Here is an 18,429-nt window from a genome sequence, read left to right on the forward strand (position 1 = left end):
TGTTACAGAATCAGTAGGCTAACCGGGTTACAACCATGGAGATAGCATTTAGTCTTAGCTCCAGCTGTTTTGTGCCATTTTGGTGGTGCAAAACAGTCAGAAAGCCAACTTAACTGGCTAGAGAAATTCAAGGAAGACCTCAATACTCAGACCTCAGCAGTTCAGGAGCCAAATTAGCAATCAACATTACTCAAAAGAGCCATAGGGTGAATTCATTGTTTAATTTCCTATAGAATTATATATTCATATTTAAACAGTATGACAGGGAAATTTATACATTTCTCCCAGCAAAATGACTGACCAACTATTATTATTTTATCAACTACAGTTGGTTAATAACATAGTAAAAGCATCCGGATTGGTTAATAATTAAATCACAGTGTTTTAATATCATATATTGCAAAGAGCTGCAGGAGACACATCAAGGAGTCACTTGAGACTCGTGAGCCTCAGTCTGAGTATCACTGGCCTAGAGTTAACTTAGCAGCTATCTGCCACTCCCTCAGTGGGAGTTCCCATAACAAACAGAGAGAATTACTGCCATGCTCAGCGATGTGATGTCTTTGAAAGTGGCCCAGAACTGTACAGACTATTTTTGTTATCATACTGCCTATCTAATTATATGTCTAAGTTGCTGTTCTCTCTCAGCCATAGGTTTATTTCCGCTATTACTACTTTCCACGTGTTTTGCCTCTCCTTGAATAGCCATAATTGGCTTATTCCCCCCCTGAGGTATTAACATACATTTATTCAACATGAATCTCATTTAAGGCTTGTCTATATGGGAAAGTTTCACCAGTTTTATGCCTCTAATAATACAGATATAACTCTGTACACACTCATTCTGGAAATAAGAATGGCTTTTCAATTGAGTTTATATCCCTTTCCAAATGACATAAGCTAAACCTGGGGGATGGGGGATAGAGGTGGGTGGGTGGGTGGGAGGGAGACACTTTTACTCTGGAATAAGAGTGTCCACATAGAGGGGTTGTCCCAATACATTACTTTAAATTCACACCTGAGATTATACTAGAAAAAAACCTTTTCTGTGTAGATAAAGGTCTTAGTTATTCCCTGCCCCTGTTCTAACTTCTCTAGGTCCCTTGTGTGGTGTTTCTGCCCTCAGAGGTGTTCCAATGACCCCCAATTTAGTTTAATCATTAGTGTTCCATGACTTTGCTTTCTCTACCAGGTCTTTAGCAAAAAGTTAAATAACATCAGCCCTAATACCAATTGCTGTGGTAACCCACTGATGCACATCTCCCCAGGATACATTATCTTTTCCATTACTCTTTTTATATGATCCTTAAGCTATTATTCAATTCACATATCAGGGCTTTCTTTCTAGCCAATTCTAATACTTCTTTAAAATAAGATTTAATAGAAAACTCCATTAAGGGCTAGATCCAAAGTCCATAGAAGTCCGTGGAAAAGACTTCATGAACTATATAATTGCTTTGTAAAATCCAGCTGTATCACATCTACTTCCTGCATTCTCTTCATTAAAAAAGCTGCAATTATATCTGATTATTCATTGTCACTTTTATCCCACATCTAATCTGTATATGGTGTGTGTATATATATATATAGGTTTTAAATTCTTCAGTGAAGGGTCCTTGCTTGCACTCATGTCTGTAATGTGTCTAGAACAATGTTGTCAATTATTAATTATTTTAATGTTTCAATATAGTTAATCATTAGGGCTATTGCTATGTTTGGCTAATTTGTTTGAAAGCACCGAGAGGACTATGGCCATGTGCAGGAAAGTAATTATTAGTGTCCGACACTCTTTCTCAAAGCTTATCCCATTACCACAGAAACTGGCTATTAAATGGCTTTCTAGGCACTCTACATATCATCTCAGATTTTTTCCTGTTGTATAAAATGAGTTCCTACCATGCTAACATTTATAAACAAACCTCAGGTCTACGCAAACATCACCACGCTTCGCATTGGAACAGTATACAATAACAGTTAATAGATGTGCTCTTTAATTATCACTTCCTTTCTTATGGGAAAATTGAGTCAGAGGCAAAACAAAGGAAGTTTGTCCTTCATGTGTCAAGCTCAGTTAGCTATTTTCTTTGCTGGTGTCTCTCCTTAATGTATCTAGTGCATCTAACAGGTTTCAACATGTCTAGCACACCTTAGCTAATTCAATTAAAAGTTAGCACTAGGCATCACAAAATGTTCCATTGGTATTGACTGAGGCTCTGATTCTGAACTGAACTCAGAGAGCCCATTGCAGGGGCAGGGGAAACAGTCTGTGTACAATCAACTGCAGGATCAGGGTGAAATTCCTGGCCACAGTGCCTTTTTGTTTATTTCACAAAGAAAAGAGGCTGCCATGTTTTTTGAGCTTCAAGTGGAAAGGGAAGTAGGTTATGTGAAAAGCATTTAAAAACACCACCTCAAAAGCCATGAAAGGAAAGCTCCAGACATCTATCACAATTTCAGGATCACACAATCCTCTATCAGGAACAAAAGAATTGGATTTTTTAAAATTTAAAACAAATTATCTATGACAACATAAGAGCCAAGAAATGTTCCATTTTAAAGAACCTTAAACCCTGTCTTGAGTGAGTGCCAAACAAAAGGATAAATAAAATAATTATATATTAATTATTTCCTTGGCTGAAAGGTTTACATATGCTAAGAAATCATCTGAAAGAAAGCATGTCTTCAGGCATTGAAAGGAATACACCTTCACAGGAGTGAATAGGAGAAGGTGGTGACAGCCCTTCACAATTCCCGATCTCACTGAAGATTCCAGTGCTGGAGAAGCTCTTCCGCCCCACATTTCACTAAGGGGTTGGGAACATCTCTCCAGAATCCCCTAAATCACCGTGTCCAAGAATTGTGGCATGTATGCACACACTTCCATGTAGAGCCACAAATAAAAACGTTGAGAAGAGCTAAGGTAGCAAATGTTTTGTTGAGTCCGTCTAACACCCTACAACAATGTTATCATTCTTCCCTTTAAACAAATCCAAACATGAGAGAGACTGGAAATGAACAATTAAGGAATCTGGCCCACTTCTGTATAACCCACTACCACTTACTACTGTGGTGATATGAAAACTGTGTTAAAATTACAAGCTATCACTTTACATTTGTAAGGGGTTTTCTGGTCCTGCTTGCAGTCTAGAGAGCTCTTCAAGGAAGTGCGTGATCTAGGCTTGAACCAGTCATTCTGCAAAGAATCAGCCTAAAACAAAGTGAATTGAATTTTGTCTCTTTGCAGTTCTGGAATGTTAGGGTTCTGGATTCTATGAAATAAAGTAGTGTTATACTGCAACCTGTCAGAAAGAGCATGCATTGTTTATTATCTGCCTTCTCTGTTTGTATGCTGTGATCCTAACTATCATCCCACCTGACCCACATCACTTACCCAACCTTAACTTCTCCCTTCTATACAGCATTAAATGCAAAGCTTCTGGTCCTTACCTATATGATCTGTCATGTTTTAGATCCCTTGGGTGAAATGCTGTCCTCATTGAAGTCAACAGCAAAACTTTCATTGACTTAATTAGTGCCAGAATTTTACCCTTTGTACTTATCCGCTTTTGTATCTTATTACATCTGCTTTTCTGTGGTGCTGGTGATATCAGCTGCCATTCATGCTATCTTCCTTGTTGTTCCTTTGCTTGAAATGACCTCTTAGAATTAGTCCAGAAAGCCTCAGGCTATATTAACTTTTCCATGGCTCCCATCCCTTCCTGAGGACAGAGAGAAATTTCCTGGGCAGAGGGAGGGGTTCTTTCAGAGGGGCTCCATTGGAGCAATAGAAGTCACATTGGACCCACATCGGAAGGTAACTTGGGGTCAGGGCACCAAGGGACTGAATTGTAGTGGGAGTACAGAACTCCTGCACAATATGACGTTGTCTTCCCATAGATACTCTGCAATCCACCCAGATCATGACGGGTATGTCACGGGATGCAGCTTTTCGGTGGGAGGGGGTTGGGGGCAAACCCCATGCCAATGGGAAAATGTGGAGGCACCCGAGTAAGAAAATCCTGGTGGAGTTTCCCTTTGTTAGTCTATAAGGTGCCACAAGTACTCCTCGTTCTTTTTGTTCTCAGAGTTGCTGAAGCTTGTACACAACACACACACATTCTCTGTGCTCTCTCCTGGAGATTTTACTTGTTCTTTCATATTGTTATTTTTCAAAGTTCAAAATAAGTCCCTGATCCTGCAAGCTCTTATGCATATGGTTATCTTTACACATACCTGTTGTTCCACTGGGACTATACACATAATTAAGGTTAAGTAAATGCATAAAAGTTTGCATGCTCACAGTGTAAGTAATTTGGACTACAGGTGTATGGCTGGTGTTTTTTCCTTTTTGAGGAAAAAAGGAACACTAAATAGCATAACTAGCTCTGTAAATTATTTTCCCCACCTTGCTTTAATGCATCATATTGGCCTTTCATGGCAGCAGGAAAGTACTAGATAGATCAATGATCTATTATGGTATGGCAAATCTGATATTTCTCCGTGTCAGTACTCTTTCAAGTAGTTATGTTACCTTATTTGCTCGACCAGTGAGGTTTCACACTCACAGATGCAAAACCCATTTCAAAGACTTATCTGTCATGTAAGTATATAATACAATTTCCTCTCATTGTTTCTTTTTGGCAATTAAGGCAGCTGATTTACATGATAGCAGTTTAGCACTATTGTGTTGAGAATCAGACGGATGCAAAGGTCATCTGTTATCTTTCCTCTTAAATGAACAAGAGTTCCTGGCTTATATGAAAACAAAAATTTTCAGTTCCAGTCCATTCCAGTCCAGCCTTCTGAAGGAAACAGGAACCATGGGCTCTTAGGCTAAAGCTGACCATCCAAGAAGCTGATTTTTTTCATATGCAATTGAACTTTTGCACAGAAAAAGGTATATTTATTTCTTATGAAACAGATTATAAAATTGCACAGGGTGGGTCATTAGGCTGATATAACTGATATGTATTTCTTTGTTAACGATACTTTCCTATGAGAGTTAAGGTGGAGTTTAGAGCAGACAGGTTTGGGATTTTTTTTTTAAGCCAGAGATTTTTTTTTTTTAAACAGCATTTTGCATTTGTTTTGTACTTGACCTTAGTCTTTCTTGCTGGTACTTAAAATGAAGGTGATAATAAAGAAATTCAATAGTAGATTCAATCAGAGTAGTAATATAATCCACAAACATGCTGATTAAAAGTATATCAATATGTGTTTAATCTAATTAATTCCTATTGTTCCCTTTTTTTTATTCTCTTCTTTTTCAGTTCTTGTACTATGTCCATCATTGTGGTATCTTACAGTGCCTGTATCTTTATAGGCACCAGCCACATCATACACACTACATTTTTCAACAGATCCTTTTTTTGCAAATGAGTGAGGCAAGTTCTGCACTCAATTATACAGGTTGACTATCATTGACTTCAATGGGAGTTAGACCAATGTAACTGAAGTCAGTGGAAGTTGTGCCCATGTAAACGGAGCAGAATTTGGTCCCATGGGTAAGCTCCATTATCAAGGGCTTTTCTTACCCAAATTTCTTTAAAAGAAATAAGTATGATCTAGTGGAGCCAGTATATTGGGTATGAATGTATCTAAGGTAGCGCTGGTTAGAAAATGGAAATCCCTTCCCAAGAAAAAAATTGTGGCTTTGAATTATTTTTCCATACTGAATTGGGAGAAAGCGTCAATAGTGCAAATTGTTATTATGGGAAAGGATTACCAGAAAAATTCCATTGTGATTCTCCCAAAAAAGGATTTTTTCAGCTTGATGGCTGCCACCCTGGAAGAAGACTCTTGTCAATTTCACTTTCTCACACAGGCAGAACATGATATTGACAAGATCCTTCCAGCCAGGCTGCTTGGGGGAGTCGCTGTTTAAATTTTCCTGACAAAATTGGATTATTATTTTTTTTAACAGAATTGAAATTTTCCCACAGAAAGCTTAATATTTTGGAAAAGGGCATTTTTTGTTTGTAAATTTCCTGTTGGAAAATCATTCTGTCAGCTGTAATCTGAGGCCCAAAGGGGGCTTGTTTGAAAATTGAATGCATTCAGCTGTATCCTATAGCTAATCTAACCTATCACCTGGTAACCTAATGTGGCAGAATGTCTTCTTAGCTCTTATAGATGCACTTCATATATTTTGATCATTTTTATAGCACTGGCAGTGCAGTAAGTTAGTTTACAGACATAGAGGAGACAAAGGATGAAACACAAAGCAAATGGCAAAACTCCCATTGACTTTGGTGAAGCTAGGATTTCACCTCAGGTCTCTGCCCTGTGCACGCTTATCTCAGTGGGCAGACACCTGTGTGTGTAATGGAGCACAAATGTACTCAGGGGGCTGTGCACGGGTTGGAAGTGTTTGCCTGCATGGATCGGTTTGCTGGAGCAGGATCTTTATATATACCATTCTCCCCTTGAGGTAATATAATTTATAGTACAATAAAAGATATTACCTGACCCACCTTGTCTTTCTAATATCCTGGGACCTACACAGCTACAACAACACTGCAATTCTCCCCCTAAGGCATCAGGGAAAAATGTAAGTCCTTAGGTAGTGGCTGTAGATCGTAACAGGGCCTAGCTGGGTCTTACAGTCTGGTGGGTTAATTTTACTTTTGCTGGGCTGCCCAATAGTTGGGTAATTGAAACTTTGTATTGAAGTTTTTTAATTTTTGTAATAATTTTGTAACAATTGTGCGTGAGGTGTATGGAGCCCGAGGCAGGCATCAGTAAATTAGAATAACACAAACATCCCATATCTCCTATGCAGATAGCCCATGTTACCGGCTGAGAACAGAAGATGCATTATTTCTCAGAGTACATCCTTTTTGTGTGTGTTTGTTTTGTATGGATTTGTAGGGCGATCTTATTGGATTATCATGAAAGACCATTTCAATTTCCATTGTACAGCATGAAATAGAACCTCAAACTAATACAAAGAAATTCAGGGAGAAAACGGACGCTTGATGAGAATCAAAACGAGCCAGGAAAACTAGCCCCCAATTCTCAGTGTGTTAAATATTGACAATGAATGTTCTAACATCTTTTATTTTAACAGATGATCTGTTTCACAGTCCTGCTAATGCAGTTAGCTCTGTCCATTGTAACAACAGGTAGGAAAGCACGTTGTTTCTAATACCTAAGAAAATGGAATTTTTATTCCTTTTTACAATAATTTCTTTATTCCTTCTATAATCCTACAAACTTTACTCAGGCAACAATGCCATCAGCGTCAAAGTCATAGAGAGGACTGTTACCTATTGCCTGTATTAGTGTGGTGTGGACAAATCCATACCCTCACAAGGACTCCCATTGAAATCAATGGACTGAAATGGACAGACCCTTGACTATGTGTGGTGCCACATTAACTTTAATGACAGAACAAGGAGCCATGATCTCAAGTTGCAGTAGGGGAGGTTTAGGTTGAATATTAGGAAAAACTTTTTCACTAGGAGGGTGGTGAAGCACTGGAATGGGTTATCTAGGGTGGTGGTGGAATCTCCATCCTTAGAGGTTTTTAGGGTCAGGCTTGACAAAGCCCTGGCTGGGATGATTTAGTTGGGGATTGGTCCTGCTTTGAGCAGGGGGTTGGACTAGATGACCTCCTGAGGTCCCTTCCAATCCTGATATTCTATGATTCTGAGATTCTATGACTCTGTGCAGCCATAGAGGTTTGCCTGCATGGAGCTCATTGCCAGATCAAGGCCTGAAGTAGTACTGCAGGGTTTGGCCCAGGAGAAATAAGGAGAAAAAGCAGTTCTAATTTAGATATCAGTTAACTTAATGTGTTAGATATGAGAATCTCATTGTTACCTAATTTCTGTATATTGTCATGTCAGGGTTATGCTCTGTGTGAAAAATAGAGTCAACATTTTTCAAACTTGGGTAATTTCAATAGGTGTTTAGCACCTCCTTAAAATCAAGCCACTGAAGCCTTCATCCTGTAAGTTACAATGCATAGGCGGACCCTTGAACCTATACAGAGCCATTGAAATCAGTGTGTGTGTGTGGGGGGGAGTCCTCCCATGTAGTAACTTGCAGGATAGGGTTGCCAACTTTCTAATTGCAGAAAACCGAACACTCTTGTCCCACCCATGCCCTGAAGCCCCAATCCTGCTATGCCCCTTCTCTGAGGCCCCAAACCCCACTCACTCTACCCCCCCCATTGCTTACTCTCCCCCACCCTCGCTCATTTGCACATTTTCACTGGGCTGGGGCAGGGGATTGGGGCACAGGGGAGGGCTGAGGGCTCCGTCTGGGAGTGCAGGCTCTTGGGTGGGGCTGGGGATGAGGGGTTTGCGGTGCAGGAAGGGGCTCCAGGCTGGGGCCGAGGGGTTCAGAGTGTGGGAGGAGGCTCCGGGATGGGGCAGAGGGTTGGGGTCCGGGAGAGGGCTCCAGGCTGGGAGGTGGTGCTGAGAGGTTCGGAGTGTCGTGTGGGAGGGAGCTCTGGGCTGGGGCAGAGGTTTGGGATATGGGAGGGGGTTTGGGGTGTGGGCTCCAGGTGGCACTGACCTCAGGCAACCCCGGCATTTCCCGGGGATGGAGGATGTTCACGCGGCTCCCGGGAAGTGGTGGCATGTGACTCCGGCTTCTAGGCGGAGCCCCCCTGGTCGCTCCTCTGCCTAGGAACTGAAGGGACATGCCGGCTGCTTCCCCAGAACTGGGCCTGGAGCCTGCCTGCCCTGCTGTCGCCAACTGGACTTTTAGTGGCCCGGTCAGCTGTGCTGACCAGAGCCGCCTGGGTCCCTTTTTGACCGGGCGTTCTGGTTGAAAACCGGATGCCTGGCAACCCTAGGACAGGGGCTTGATTTAATTGCCTAAATGTGGAGTTAGGTGATTAACTCTAAGCAATAAAATTAGAGAATTTTGAGCTAGCCTAATAGGTGCTACCCAGTGAAATGTTTCAGGAAAGCAATTACAAAAGGGGCATGCATACAGCCAAAGTAAATTCCTATTTAAATTGAAACAGATATTCAAGGAAAAACATTTGCATAACTTGGCCAGCTGTGTGCTCATCTGCACAATTTGGTCCAGTTAAGTCACATGGAGTGTAACTGAGGCCAGAGATTGGGACCAAAATGTTTGTAAATGGGACATTCCCAGCACTTATGTTTTCAGTTAGTCTTTGATTATTTTCATTCTAATCAGGTTCCAGTAAGTACTGGGGAAATAAAAAAGATTTATTACAGCTGCATTTCACTGGTTATTAGTGAAACACTAGAATTTCATTGAGGAAAAAATGTCCATGCACCCTGTTGAATAATATGCTCAGACAATTTCTGTAAAAATACAGGCCAGATGTTCAGCCTAGTGTAAATTGATCTTGGAGCGGGCCTTAAATTCTGCTGGTATAAAATGGCATCATTCCACTGTAGCTGAAAGGAGCTTCACTGATTTACACAAGCTAAACAATGGGCACAATGAATGTTAAGAATGTGTGGAACTCAGCTGAACTTCACTGGCTTACACCAGCTGAGAATTTGTCCCATAGTCATGAAGCTCCCAGGTGGTAAAATGATTGCTTGATTTTACGTATTAAATTGTGCTTTGATATCCAGGATCATCAAGGTTTTTGCTTGCAGATGGACAAACAGAGCAGCCATCTCTTTCCCGCTGCAGCCTTTTTGGAGATGATCACATCAAAACATTTGATGAGTCTTTCTATGACTTTGCTGGGGATTGCAGTTACCTCCTGGCTGGGGACTGTCACAAACGTTCCTTCACGCTCATAGGTGAGTTTGAGTAGAATATCAGAGATCAGCAAATGTGGAACATTTTAGGGCTTCAGTATCCACCTCTCTTGGATAACTTTCACATGGGGGAAGAACACTAGCAGAGTTCCCAATGCTGCCTTCTGCCACAGGGGAGGGACAGCTAAACCAATGACTTTTGATGGCTCTATTGAGGCCAGGCCTATCTGCATAGAGGTCCTGTTCCTCTAAACTGGCTTCTGATGTCCTTTGACACCTGGGTTCTTGCATTGATAAGCTACTGGAGAACCGGGATTTCCTCATTAGCCCTTGTGTAAAGAGGAAAAGTGGGTAGTCTTTTAAATGTTGCCAGGATGGTGGAGATTTTCAAAGCTGACTAGGGGATTTAGCCACACGGCTCCCATAAAAACTCATGCAGATTGTGTGCTGAATCCTTTGAAAATCTATCCACTCAGCACAGAAGTCCTTGAGGGTACACAGGTATATTTAAGGTCAGCATTTTCCCCTTCAGAGCTAGAGTTTGTCTTCCCTTGAGCTGGAGGTGTAATTTCCAGCTGGAGGAAACATTAGACATTAGCGTTAGCTCGGATTGAGCTAGTGTGCTAAAAACAGAAGTGTAGCCATGGCAGGATGGGCTAGCTGCCCTGTGTATGATCCCATCTGAAACCATATGTCTCTACTTGGGGTGACTAGCCCCTCTCATTGCCAGAGCTACACTCCATTTTTAGCACACGAGCTTGATCGGAGCTAGTGCAGGTTTGTCTCTTCGAGCTGTAAATTACCCCTTTGGTTCAGGTTTCAGAGGGGTAGCCGTGTTAGTCTGTATCAGTAAAAACAACGAGGAGTCCTTGTGGCACCTTAGAGACTAACAAATTTATTTGGGCATAAGCTTTCGTGGGATATAACCCATTTCATCAGATGCATGGAGTGGAAAATACAGTAGGCAGGTGTAAATATACAGCACATGAAAAGATGGGAGTTGCCTTACCAAGTGGTGGGGTCAGTGCTAATGAGGCCAATTCAGTTAGGGTGGATGTGGCCCATTCCCAACAGTTGACAAGAAGGGGTGAATATCAACAGAGGGAAAATTATTTTTTGTAGTGACCCAGCCACTCCCAGTCATTATTCAGGCCTAATTTGATGGTGTCAAGTTTGCAAATTAATTCCAGTTTTGCAGTTTCTTGTTGGAGTCTGTTTTTGAAGTTTTTTTTGTTGAAGAATGGTGACTTTTAAGTCTGTTATTGAGTGTCCAGGGAGATTGAAGTGCTCTCCTACTGGTTTTTGAATGTTACAATTCTTGATGTCTGATTTGTGTCCATTTATTCTTTTGCATAGAGACGGTCTGGTTTGGCCAATGTACATGGCAGAGGGGCATTGCTGGCACATGATGGCATATATCACATTGGTAGATGTGCAGGTGAACAAGCCCCTGATGGTGTGGCTGATGTGGTTAGCTCCTATGACGGTGTCCCTTGAATAGATATATGGACAGAGTTGGCAACGGGGTTTGTTGCAGTGGTTGGTTCCTGGGTTAGTGTTTCTGTTGTGCGGTGTGTAGTTGCTGGTGAGTATTTGCTTCAGGTTGGGGGGCTGTCTGTAAGTGAGGACTGGCCTGTCTCCCAAGATCTGTGAGAGTGAGGGATCGTCCTTTAGGATAGGTTGTAGATCCCTGATGTTGTGCTGGAAAGGTTTTAGTTGGGGGCTGGAGGCGTTCTGTTACTTTCTTTGTTGGGCCTGTCCTGGAGTAGGTGACTTCTGGGAGTCCTTCTGGCTCTGTCAATCTGTTTCTTCACTTCCCCAGGTGGGTATTGTAGGTTTAAGAATGCTTGATAGAGATCCTGTAGGTGTCTGTCTCTGTCTGAGGGATTGGAGCAAATGCGGTTGTATCTTAGAGCTTGGCTGTAGACAATGGATTGTGTGATGTGGTCTGGATGAAAGCTGGAGGCATGTAGGTAAGTATAGTGGTCAGTAGGTTTCCAGTATAAGGTGGTGTTTATGTGGCCATCGCTTATTTGTACAGTAGTGTCCAGGAAGTGGATCTCTTATGCGGACTGGTCCAGGCTGAGGTTGATGGTGGGGTGGAAATTGTTGAAATCCAGGTGGAGTTCCTCAAGAGCCTCCTTCCCATGGGTCCAGATGATGAAGATGTCATCAATGTAGCAGAAATAGAGTAGGGGCACTAGGGGACAAGAGCTGGGGAAGCGTTGTTCTAAGTCAGCCATAAAAATGTTGGCATACTGTGGGGCCATGCGGGTACCCATAGCAGTGCTGCTGACTTGAAGGTATAAATTGTCCCCAAATCTGAAATAGTTGTGGGTGAGGACAAAGTCACAAAGCTCAGCCACCAGGTTTGCCGTGACATTATCAGGGATACTGTTCCTGGATGGCTTGTAGTCCATCTTTGTGTGGAACGTTGGTGTAGAGAGCTTCTACATCCATAGTGGCTAGGATGGTGTTTTCTGGAAGATCACCAATGGATTGTAGTTTCCTCAGGAAGTCAGTGGTGTCTTGAAGATAGCTAGAAGTGCTGGTAGTGTAGAGCCTGAGGAGAGAGTCCACATAACCAGACAGTCCTGCTGTTAGGGTGCCAATGCCTGAGATGATGGGGCATCCAGGATTCCCAGGTTTATGGATCTTGAGTAGCAGATAGAATACCTGGGGCTCTAGGGGTGTGTCTGTGTAGATTTGTTCCTGTGCTGCTTCAGGGATTTTCTTGAGCAGATGGTGCAGTTTCTTTTGGTACCCCTCAGTGGGATCAGAGGGTAATGGCCTGTAGAATGTGGTTTGCCTAGCAGCCTTTCGTTCATACTCCAACCTATTCATGATGACGACAGCACCTCCTTTGTCAGCCTTTTTGATTATAATGTCAGAGTTGTTTCTGAGGCTGTGGATGGCATTGTGTTCTGCACGGCTGAGTTTATGGGGCAAGTGATGCTGCTTTTCCACAATTTCAGCTTGTGCACGTCGGCAGAAGCACTCTATTTAGAAGTCCAGTCTGTTGTTTCGACCATCAGGAGGAGTCCATGCAGAATCCTTCATCTTGTAGCATTGGTAGGAAGGTTTCTGTGGGCATAGGTGCCGACTTCCACTGTTCCCGGTCGGTGCTCGACCCCACCCCTGGCCCCACCCCTGCACTGCCCTCGCCCCGCCCCCATTCCACCCCTGCCCCAAAGTCCCTTCCCCTTCCCTCCCCCATTCAACCCCCTTCCCCAAAGTCCTTGCCCCTGCCCTGCCTCTTCTCCGCTTCCTTCCCTGAGCATGCCACGTCCCTGTTCCTCCCCGCTCCCTCCTGGAAAGTCTTAAGTGCTGCCAAACTGCTGTTTGGTGGCAGGAAGCGCTGGGAGGTAGAAGGAGGAGCGGGGATGCAGCGCGCTTGGGGAGGGAGGAGGTGAGTTGGAGCGGGAGTGAGGGGAGCTTGGCTGCCGGTGGGTACAGAGCACCCACTAATTTTTCCCTGTGGAAGCTCCAGCCCCAGAGCACCCCTGGAGTCAGTGCCTATGTCTGTGGGTTAGTGTGCTGTTCAGTGGTGTGGTGGAAATATTCCTTGAGTCAGAGACAGCGAAAGTAGGATTCCAGGTCACCGCAGAACTGTATCATGTGTGTGGGTGGTGGGGCAGAAGGAGAGGCCCCGAGATAGGACAGACTATTCTGCCGGGCTAAGCGTATACCTGGATAGATTAGCAATGTTGTTGGGTGAGTTAAGGGGATCTCTGTTGTGGCCCCTTGTGGCATGTAGGAGTTTAGATAGTTTAGTGTCCACTGTAGAGAAGCAAAGTGTGTGTTGTAAATGGCTTGTCTAGTTTTTGTAAAGTCCAGCCACAAGGAAGTTTGTGTGGAAGGTTGGCTTTTTATGAGAGTCTCCAGTTTTGAGAGCTCATTCTTGATCTTCTCCTGTTTGCTGTACAGGATGCTGATCAGGTGGTTCCTCAGTTTCTTTGAGAGTGTGTGGAACAATCTCTCACCATAGTCTGTGTGGTATATTGATTGTAATGGATTTTTTACCTTCAGTCCTTTTGGTATGATGTCCATTCATTTGCATTTGGAAAGGAAGACAATGTCTGTCTGTATCTGCATGAGTTTTTTCATGAAGTTGATGGATTTCCACTTCATATGGCTAAATTCAGTGCCTTGCATGGTGACAGGTTTCAGAGGGGTAGCCGTGTAGATGTAAGTCTTATTCTCAGGGCTGGAGTACACACAGTTTGAGCACTGAAAGTGATTTGTGAAACTGGGTGCAAAACCCTTGTGCGAACATTCTTATTTTGGATTAGTGTCCTATTTCAATTTAGTTTAAGTAAGCTTTATGCCAAATGAAAATTGATATAGGGCTCTCTTAATCCAAAATAAGGGATTTGCACTGCTTTAACTGCATTGGTTTTTGCTCCAATTTAGTAAAATTAATAGAATTCTTGAGTGCAGATAAGCCCTTAAATATATTTCACTACACATTTTAAAGGAGATTTGGATGGATTGGTTTGTGCGATAACCATCAATTAACCATTTAAAGATTGCGAGCCAAGATTTCATGACTACGTTTTAGAAAGAAACATGCTGCAATCGAGTACTGCATGCATCTGTTATCTCATTCAACCTCAGTATGTGGTATTAGTACCCGAGTGATATTTAACATAGACTCATCCTTTTGTTTTAAACCTCAGAGGGCATATATCTGAAATGAATGACTCCGGTTGCAAAAGACATTAACAAGATGTGGATTTAGAATATTAGCTCTGAATTAATGTTGGGGGAAATGTAATAATGAGTTGGAATGCAACTGGTATTAAATAACTTCGGGTAGAGCTACACAGCAACGGAGGTGTGTTTGTAGCATGGAGTTTGGGCATAGCTTTAATCTAGCTAGCACTGATAACAATAGTAGTGAAGATGTGGTGGCATGAGCTTCGGCGCAGGCTAGCTGCCCCAGTACTAGCCCAACGGGGCCCCCAGGTACATACTCGGGTTGATAGTCCATTCTGAAGTCTGCACCACCATGTCTATATTGCTCTTGTCACCTGTGCTAGCTAGATTGCAGTTAGCGTGGATATGCATACCTGTCCTAGAATCACACCTTCACTTGTGGTGTAGATATGTCCTTGGACAATTTTGTTACTGGGAACAATCTTATTTGCTGTGCAAAAAGCTGATTCTGCATAGGAGGCGGGGAATGTGTGGGTGGGTGGGTGGGTGGGGGTGGGAACAATGGGGAAAGTTAGAGCTATTCAATTGCTTCAGCCACTGTCTGCTGTGGGGTGTACAGATGAACACGACTTCAGTGATCATGCCTCTGGGCAAGTACAAGTGCACCAGACCTGATGCCACCATTTGAAAAGATACGGTGTAAATTCCTCCCCCATGCCAATCCCATCCTGTCGGACAGTGAGAGGAGGCATGGCTATGGTCCTGCCTTTGCTCCTCCTATTCTGTTTGGGGCTCCATCTTGAAAGGCACTAAGAACTCTAGCTCCAGATCCAGCCAAACACTTAAGCCCATGCTTTAAGCATGTGAATGGTTCCATTGACTTCTGTGAGACTCTACTCTTATTTAACTTAAAGCATGTGTTTAAGACTTTTGTTGAATCAGGCTAGAATGATTAGCACTTTACAGGATCAATCCACTAGACTTGTGCTCAGGTGTCACAAGGACTATGATAGTGACTAGTTCCTACGCAGGGGCTAAGGAGATGTGGTGGAAGCAAGGGGGAATTCTTGTTCTGTCTTCCCCCACTTGCTCTTTCTGCTCCTGTGCAAAGCTAACCACAATCTGACCAATCAAATTACTGAATGTTCTACACCAGTCTTCATCAACAGTGACCCCAGCCCTTCCCTACAGTCAGGAAATAGAAGCAGAGAGTGGGGAAACTCTAAAATTAAACTATTCCTATGAAAAATCAACAAAGCTCCCAATGGAGTTTCCTTTCAACAGAGCTTTCTAGTCATACAAGGTGTGTTTGAAGGCTGTAACTCTCATATGAAGAGAGATTGAAAAGACTGGAATTGTTACCTTAGAATGGAGGTGAATAAGAGGGGACAGGATGAAAGCATATAAAATAGCAAATGGTCTAGAGAAGGTAAGCTGGAGCTCATGTTCTCCCTGTCTCATAACAAAAGAACAAGGGGACATTCAATAAACTGAAAAGATGGGAAATTAAAAACTGATGAAGGAAACACATTTTCACTCAACATGTAATTAGACTGTGGAACTCACTGCCGCAGTATTACATTGAAGCCAAGAACTCATTAAGATTCAAAGAAGGAATGGATGTTTATGTGGATAAAAAGAATATCAAGAGTTACAATAGTCAAGGCAAACAAAGTTTTGGTAAGCATTAAATACCTCGTGCTTCAGAGTTTAAACCAATCTAACTGTTAGAGATTAGGAGGAGATCTTCATGAGGGCCAGATTATCTCACATCTGCCTATTGTGGGGTTCTTGAAACTCCCTCTGTGGCATCTGGTGCTAGCCACTGTCAGATCCAGGATACTTCAGTAGAAAGACCATGGCACCAATTCTGTGTAGTAATTCCTTTGATCCTATATACCTGTGTAGTTGATCAGTGTCCAGGACTGTTATGTGGAATTATCAGGGTTGAAACAGATGCATATTGAGTATATGCTGTGGTTACTCATTGCTAAAGCTGGACAAATAATTCATGACAAATAATTTAGTCAGTGAATTTTTCCTCTTCTCTCTGTTGGTGAATTTTCTGTGAACAGGTTGTGATTTTATCAAACTTTTAAATTAATTGAAATTATTACCCAAATAACTTTTAATTCCTGTCACAAAGCTTGTTTGCAAACAGTATGTTGTGTGCATTTGCAATGACACTTGTTTTGATTGGGCACATAAGTCACATGGTAAGGTTATGTTCAATAATGGCTGAACAACTCTTCAAAATTAGTATCTACTCCTAGTAGTCATGACTAGAAATTCAGAATTTCTTTTGTGCAAATATTCTGCATTATTCACTTTAAATTAACTTTTCTGATGAATAGGGGGAGGGATAGCTCAGTGGTTTGAGCGCTGGCCTGCTAAACCCAGGGTTGTAAATTCAATCCTTGAAGGGGCCAATTAGGGATCTGGGGCAAAATCAGTACTTGGTACTGCTAGTGAAGGCAGGGGGCTGGACTCAATGACCTTTCAGGGTCCCTTCCAGTTCTATGAGATAGGTATGTCTCCACTTATTTATATTTATTCTTGCCTATGTTGTCAAATGCAGAAAGTGACCACAAAAAAAGATATGAAAAGAGTTGAAGCAAAATTAGTTAAAAATTCAGTTAGCTACACATGCAGGTTTCAGACAGCACTTGTCAGTACAGCCTCAATCCTGTACAAATTTACACGTCTTTAACTTTACACACTGAGAGTAGTCTTAGGGTATGTCTACACTACACTGCAATTAAAAACCTGTGAGTGGCCCGTGTGGGGCTGTTTCATTGCAGTATAGACTTCCGGGCTCGGGCTGGAGACCAGGCTCTGGGACCCTCCCAACTCACAGGGCCCTAAAGGTACGTCTACACTGCAAAAAAAACACCAAACCAACCAACCAAACAAAACAAAAAATCCCAACACCCCCCCCCCCATGGCAGCGAGTCTTAAAGACTGTGTCAGTTGACTCAGGCTTGCACTCCATGGCTAAAATTAGCAGTGTATCCCAGCTCTGAAACCTTCCCTGACCAGATCTCAGAGCCCAGGCTCCAGCCTGAGCCTGAACATCTACACTGCTATTTTTAGCCCTGTAGTGCAAGCCTGAGTCAGTTAACCTGGGCTCTGAGACTCACTACCGCATTTGCTTTTTTTTTGCAGTGCAGATGTACCCTTATTCACCTGTTGAGTAATTCTTTGTCTCATCTTCAGGAAGTGTAAATTCTTTATTGTTTGTATTACTGTAGCACTTAGGATCCCCAGTCATGGACCAGAACACCATGGTGCTAGGCGCTGTACAAACACAAAATAACAAAATGGCCCCTGTCACAATGAGTTTTCAATCTAAGTATAGGAAAAGAGACAACAGATGGATACAGACCAATGTGGGAAACAGTGAGAGAGTGTTAGTCAGTATAATAGGCAATGATCACAGAACACCAGCAACCTAGCAGATGTCAAGTTTATTGTGGGCATCATGGCAAAGGAGAATTTTCAGGAGGGATTTGAAGGCGGTTGAGGAGTTAGTTTGGCAGATGTTTCTTGGGAATGCTCTCCAAGCATGAGAGGCAGCATGGGAGAAAGCACAAAGATGTGTGTTTGGGAATTTAACAAGTGGGCGATGGAGCCTGGAATCATGGGCCAATTGGAGATGAAAATCAATAGCTTGACAGTGAATGAGAGATAAGAGGTAGGGTGTGGATTGACCTTTAAGTGTCTAGAAAGTGAAGACATGCAGCTTTATGCTTGATATAAAAAAGATAGGGAAGCCAGTGGAGGGATTCAAGGAGTGGGTTGACTATGGTCAAAGTGACAGCCTGGGACTTTGGTTTTCAACTTTTTTCCATTTGCGGACGCCTAAAAAATTTTGAATGGTGGGGCATACCCCCACGGGTCCACGGACCACAGGTTGCAAACCACTGAACTAGGAAAATGATTGTTGCAGCAGCATTCTGAATGGGTATGTCTGGGGCAAGATTACATTTGTCAAGGCCCGAGGACAGGATGTAGGAGTCATCAAGACACAAGATGATGAGAGCTTGGATGATGATGTGTGGATGGATAG

The 18,429-nt window shown here is 42.7% G+C and overlaps 1 protein-coding gene across 1 annotated transcript in view; it reads left to right on the forward strand.

Annotated features, from left to right (window-relative positions):
• The first annotated feature begins 4,808 nt into the window (after positions 1-4,808).
• VWF (von Willebrand factor) overlaps positions 4,809-18,429 on the forward strand; it is a 247,585-nt gene continuing 233,964 nt past the window's right edge. The window contains exons 1-3 of the mRNA XM_029911665.1: positions 4,809-4,897; positions 7,070-7,124; positions 9,594-9,743. Of these exons, the coding sequence (XP_029767525.1) occupies positions 7,070-7,124; positions 9,594-9,743 (205 nt within the window). The 5' untranslated portion in view covers positions 4,809-4,897. The remainder of the gene's footprint in view (positions 4,898-7,069; positions 7,125-9,593; positions 9,744-18,429) is intronic.

This window comes from Terrapene carolina, unplaced genomic scaffold (genome assembly GCF_002925995.2).
Source record: "Terrapene carolina triunguis isolate 2854851 unplaced genomic scaffold, T_m_triunguis-2.0 Scaffold112, whole genome shotgun sequence".
NCBI lineage: Eukaryota > Metazoa > Chordata > Testudines > Emydidae > Terrapene > Terrapene triunguis.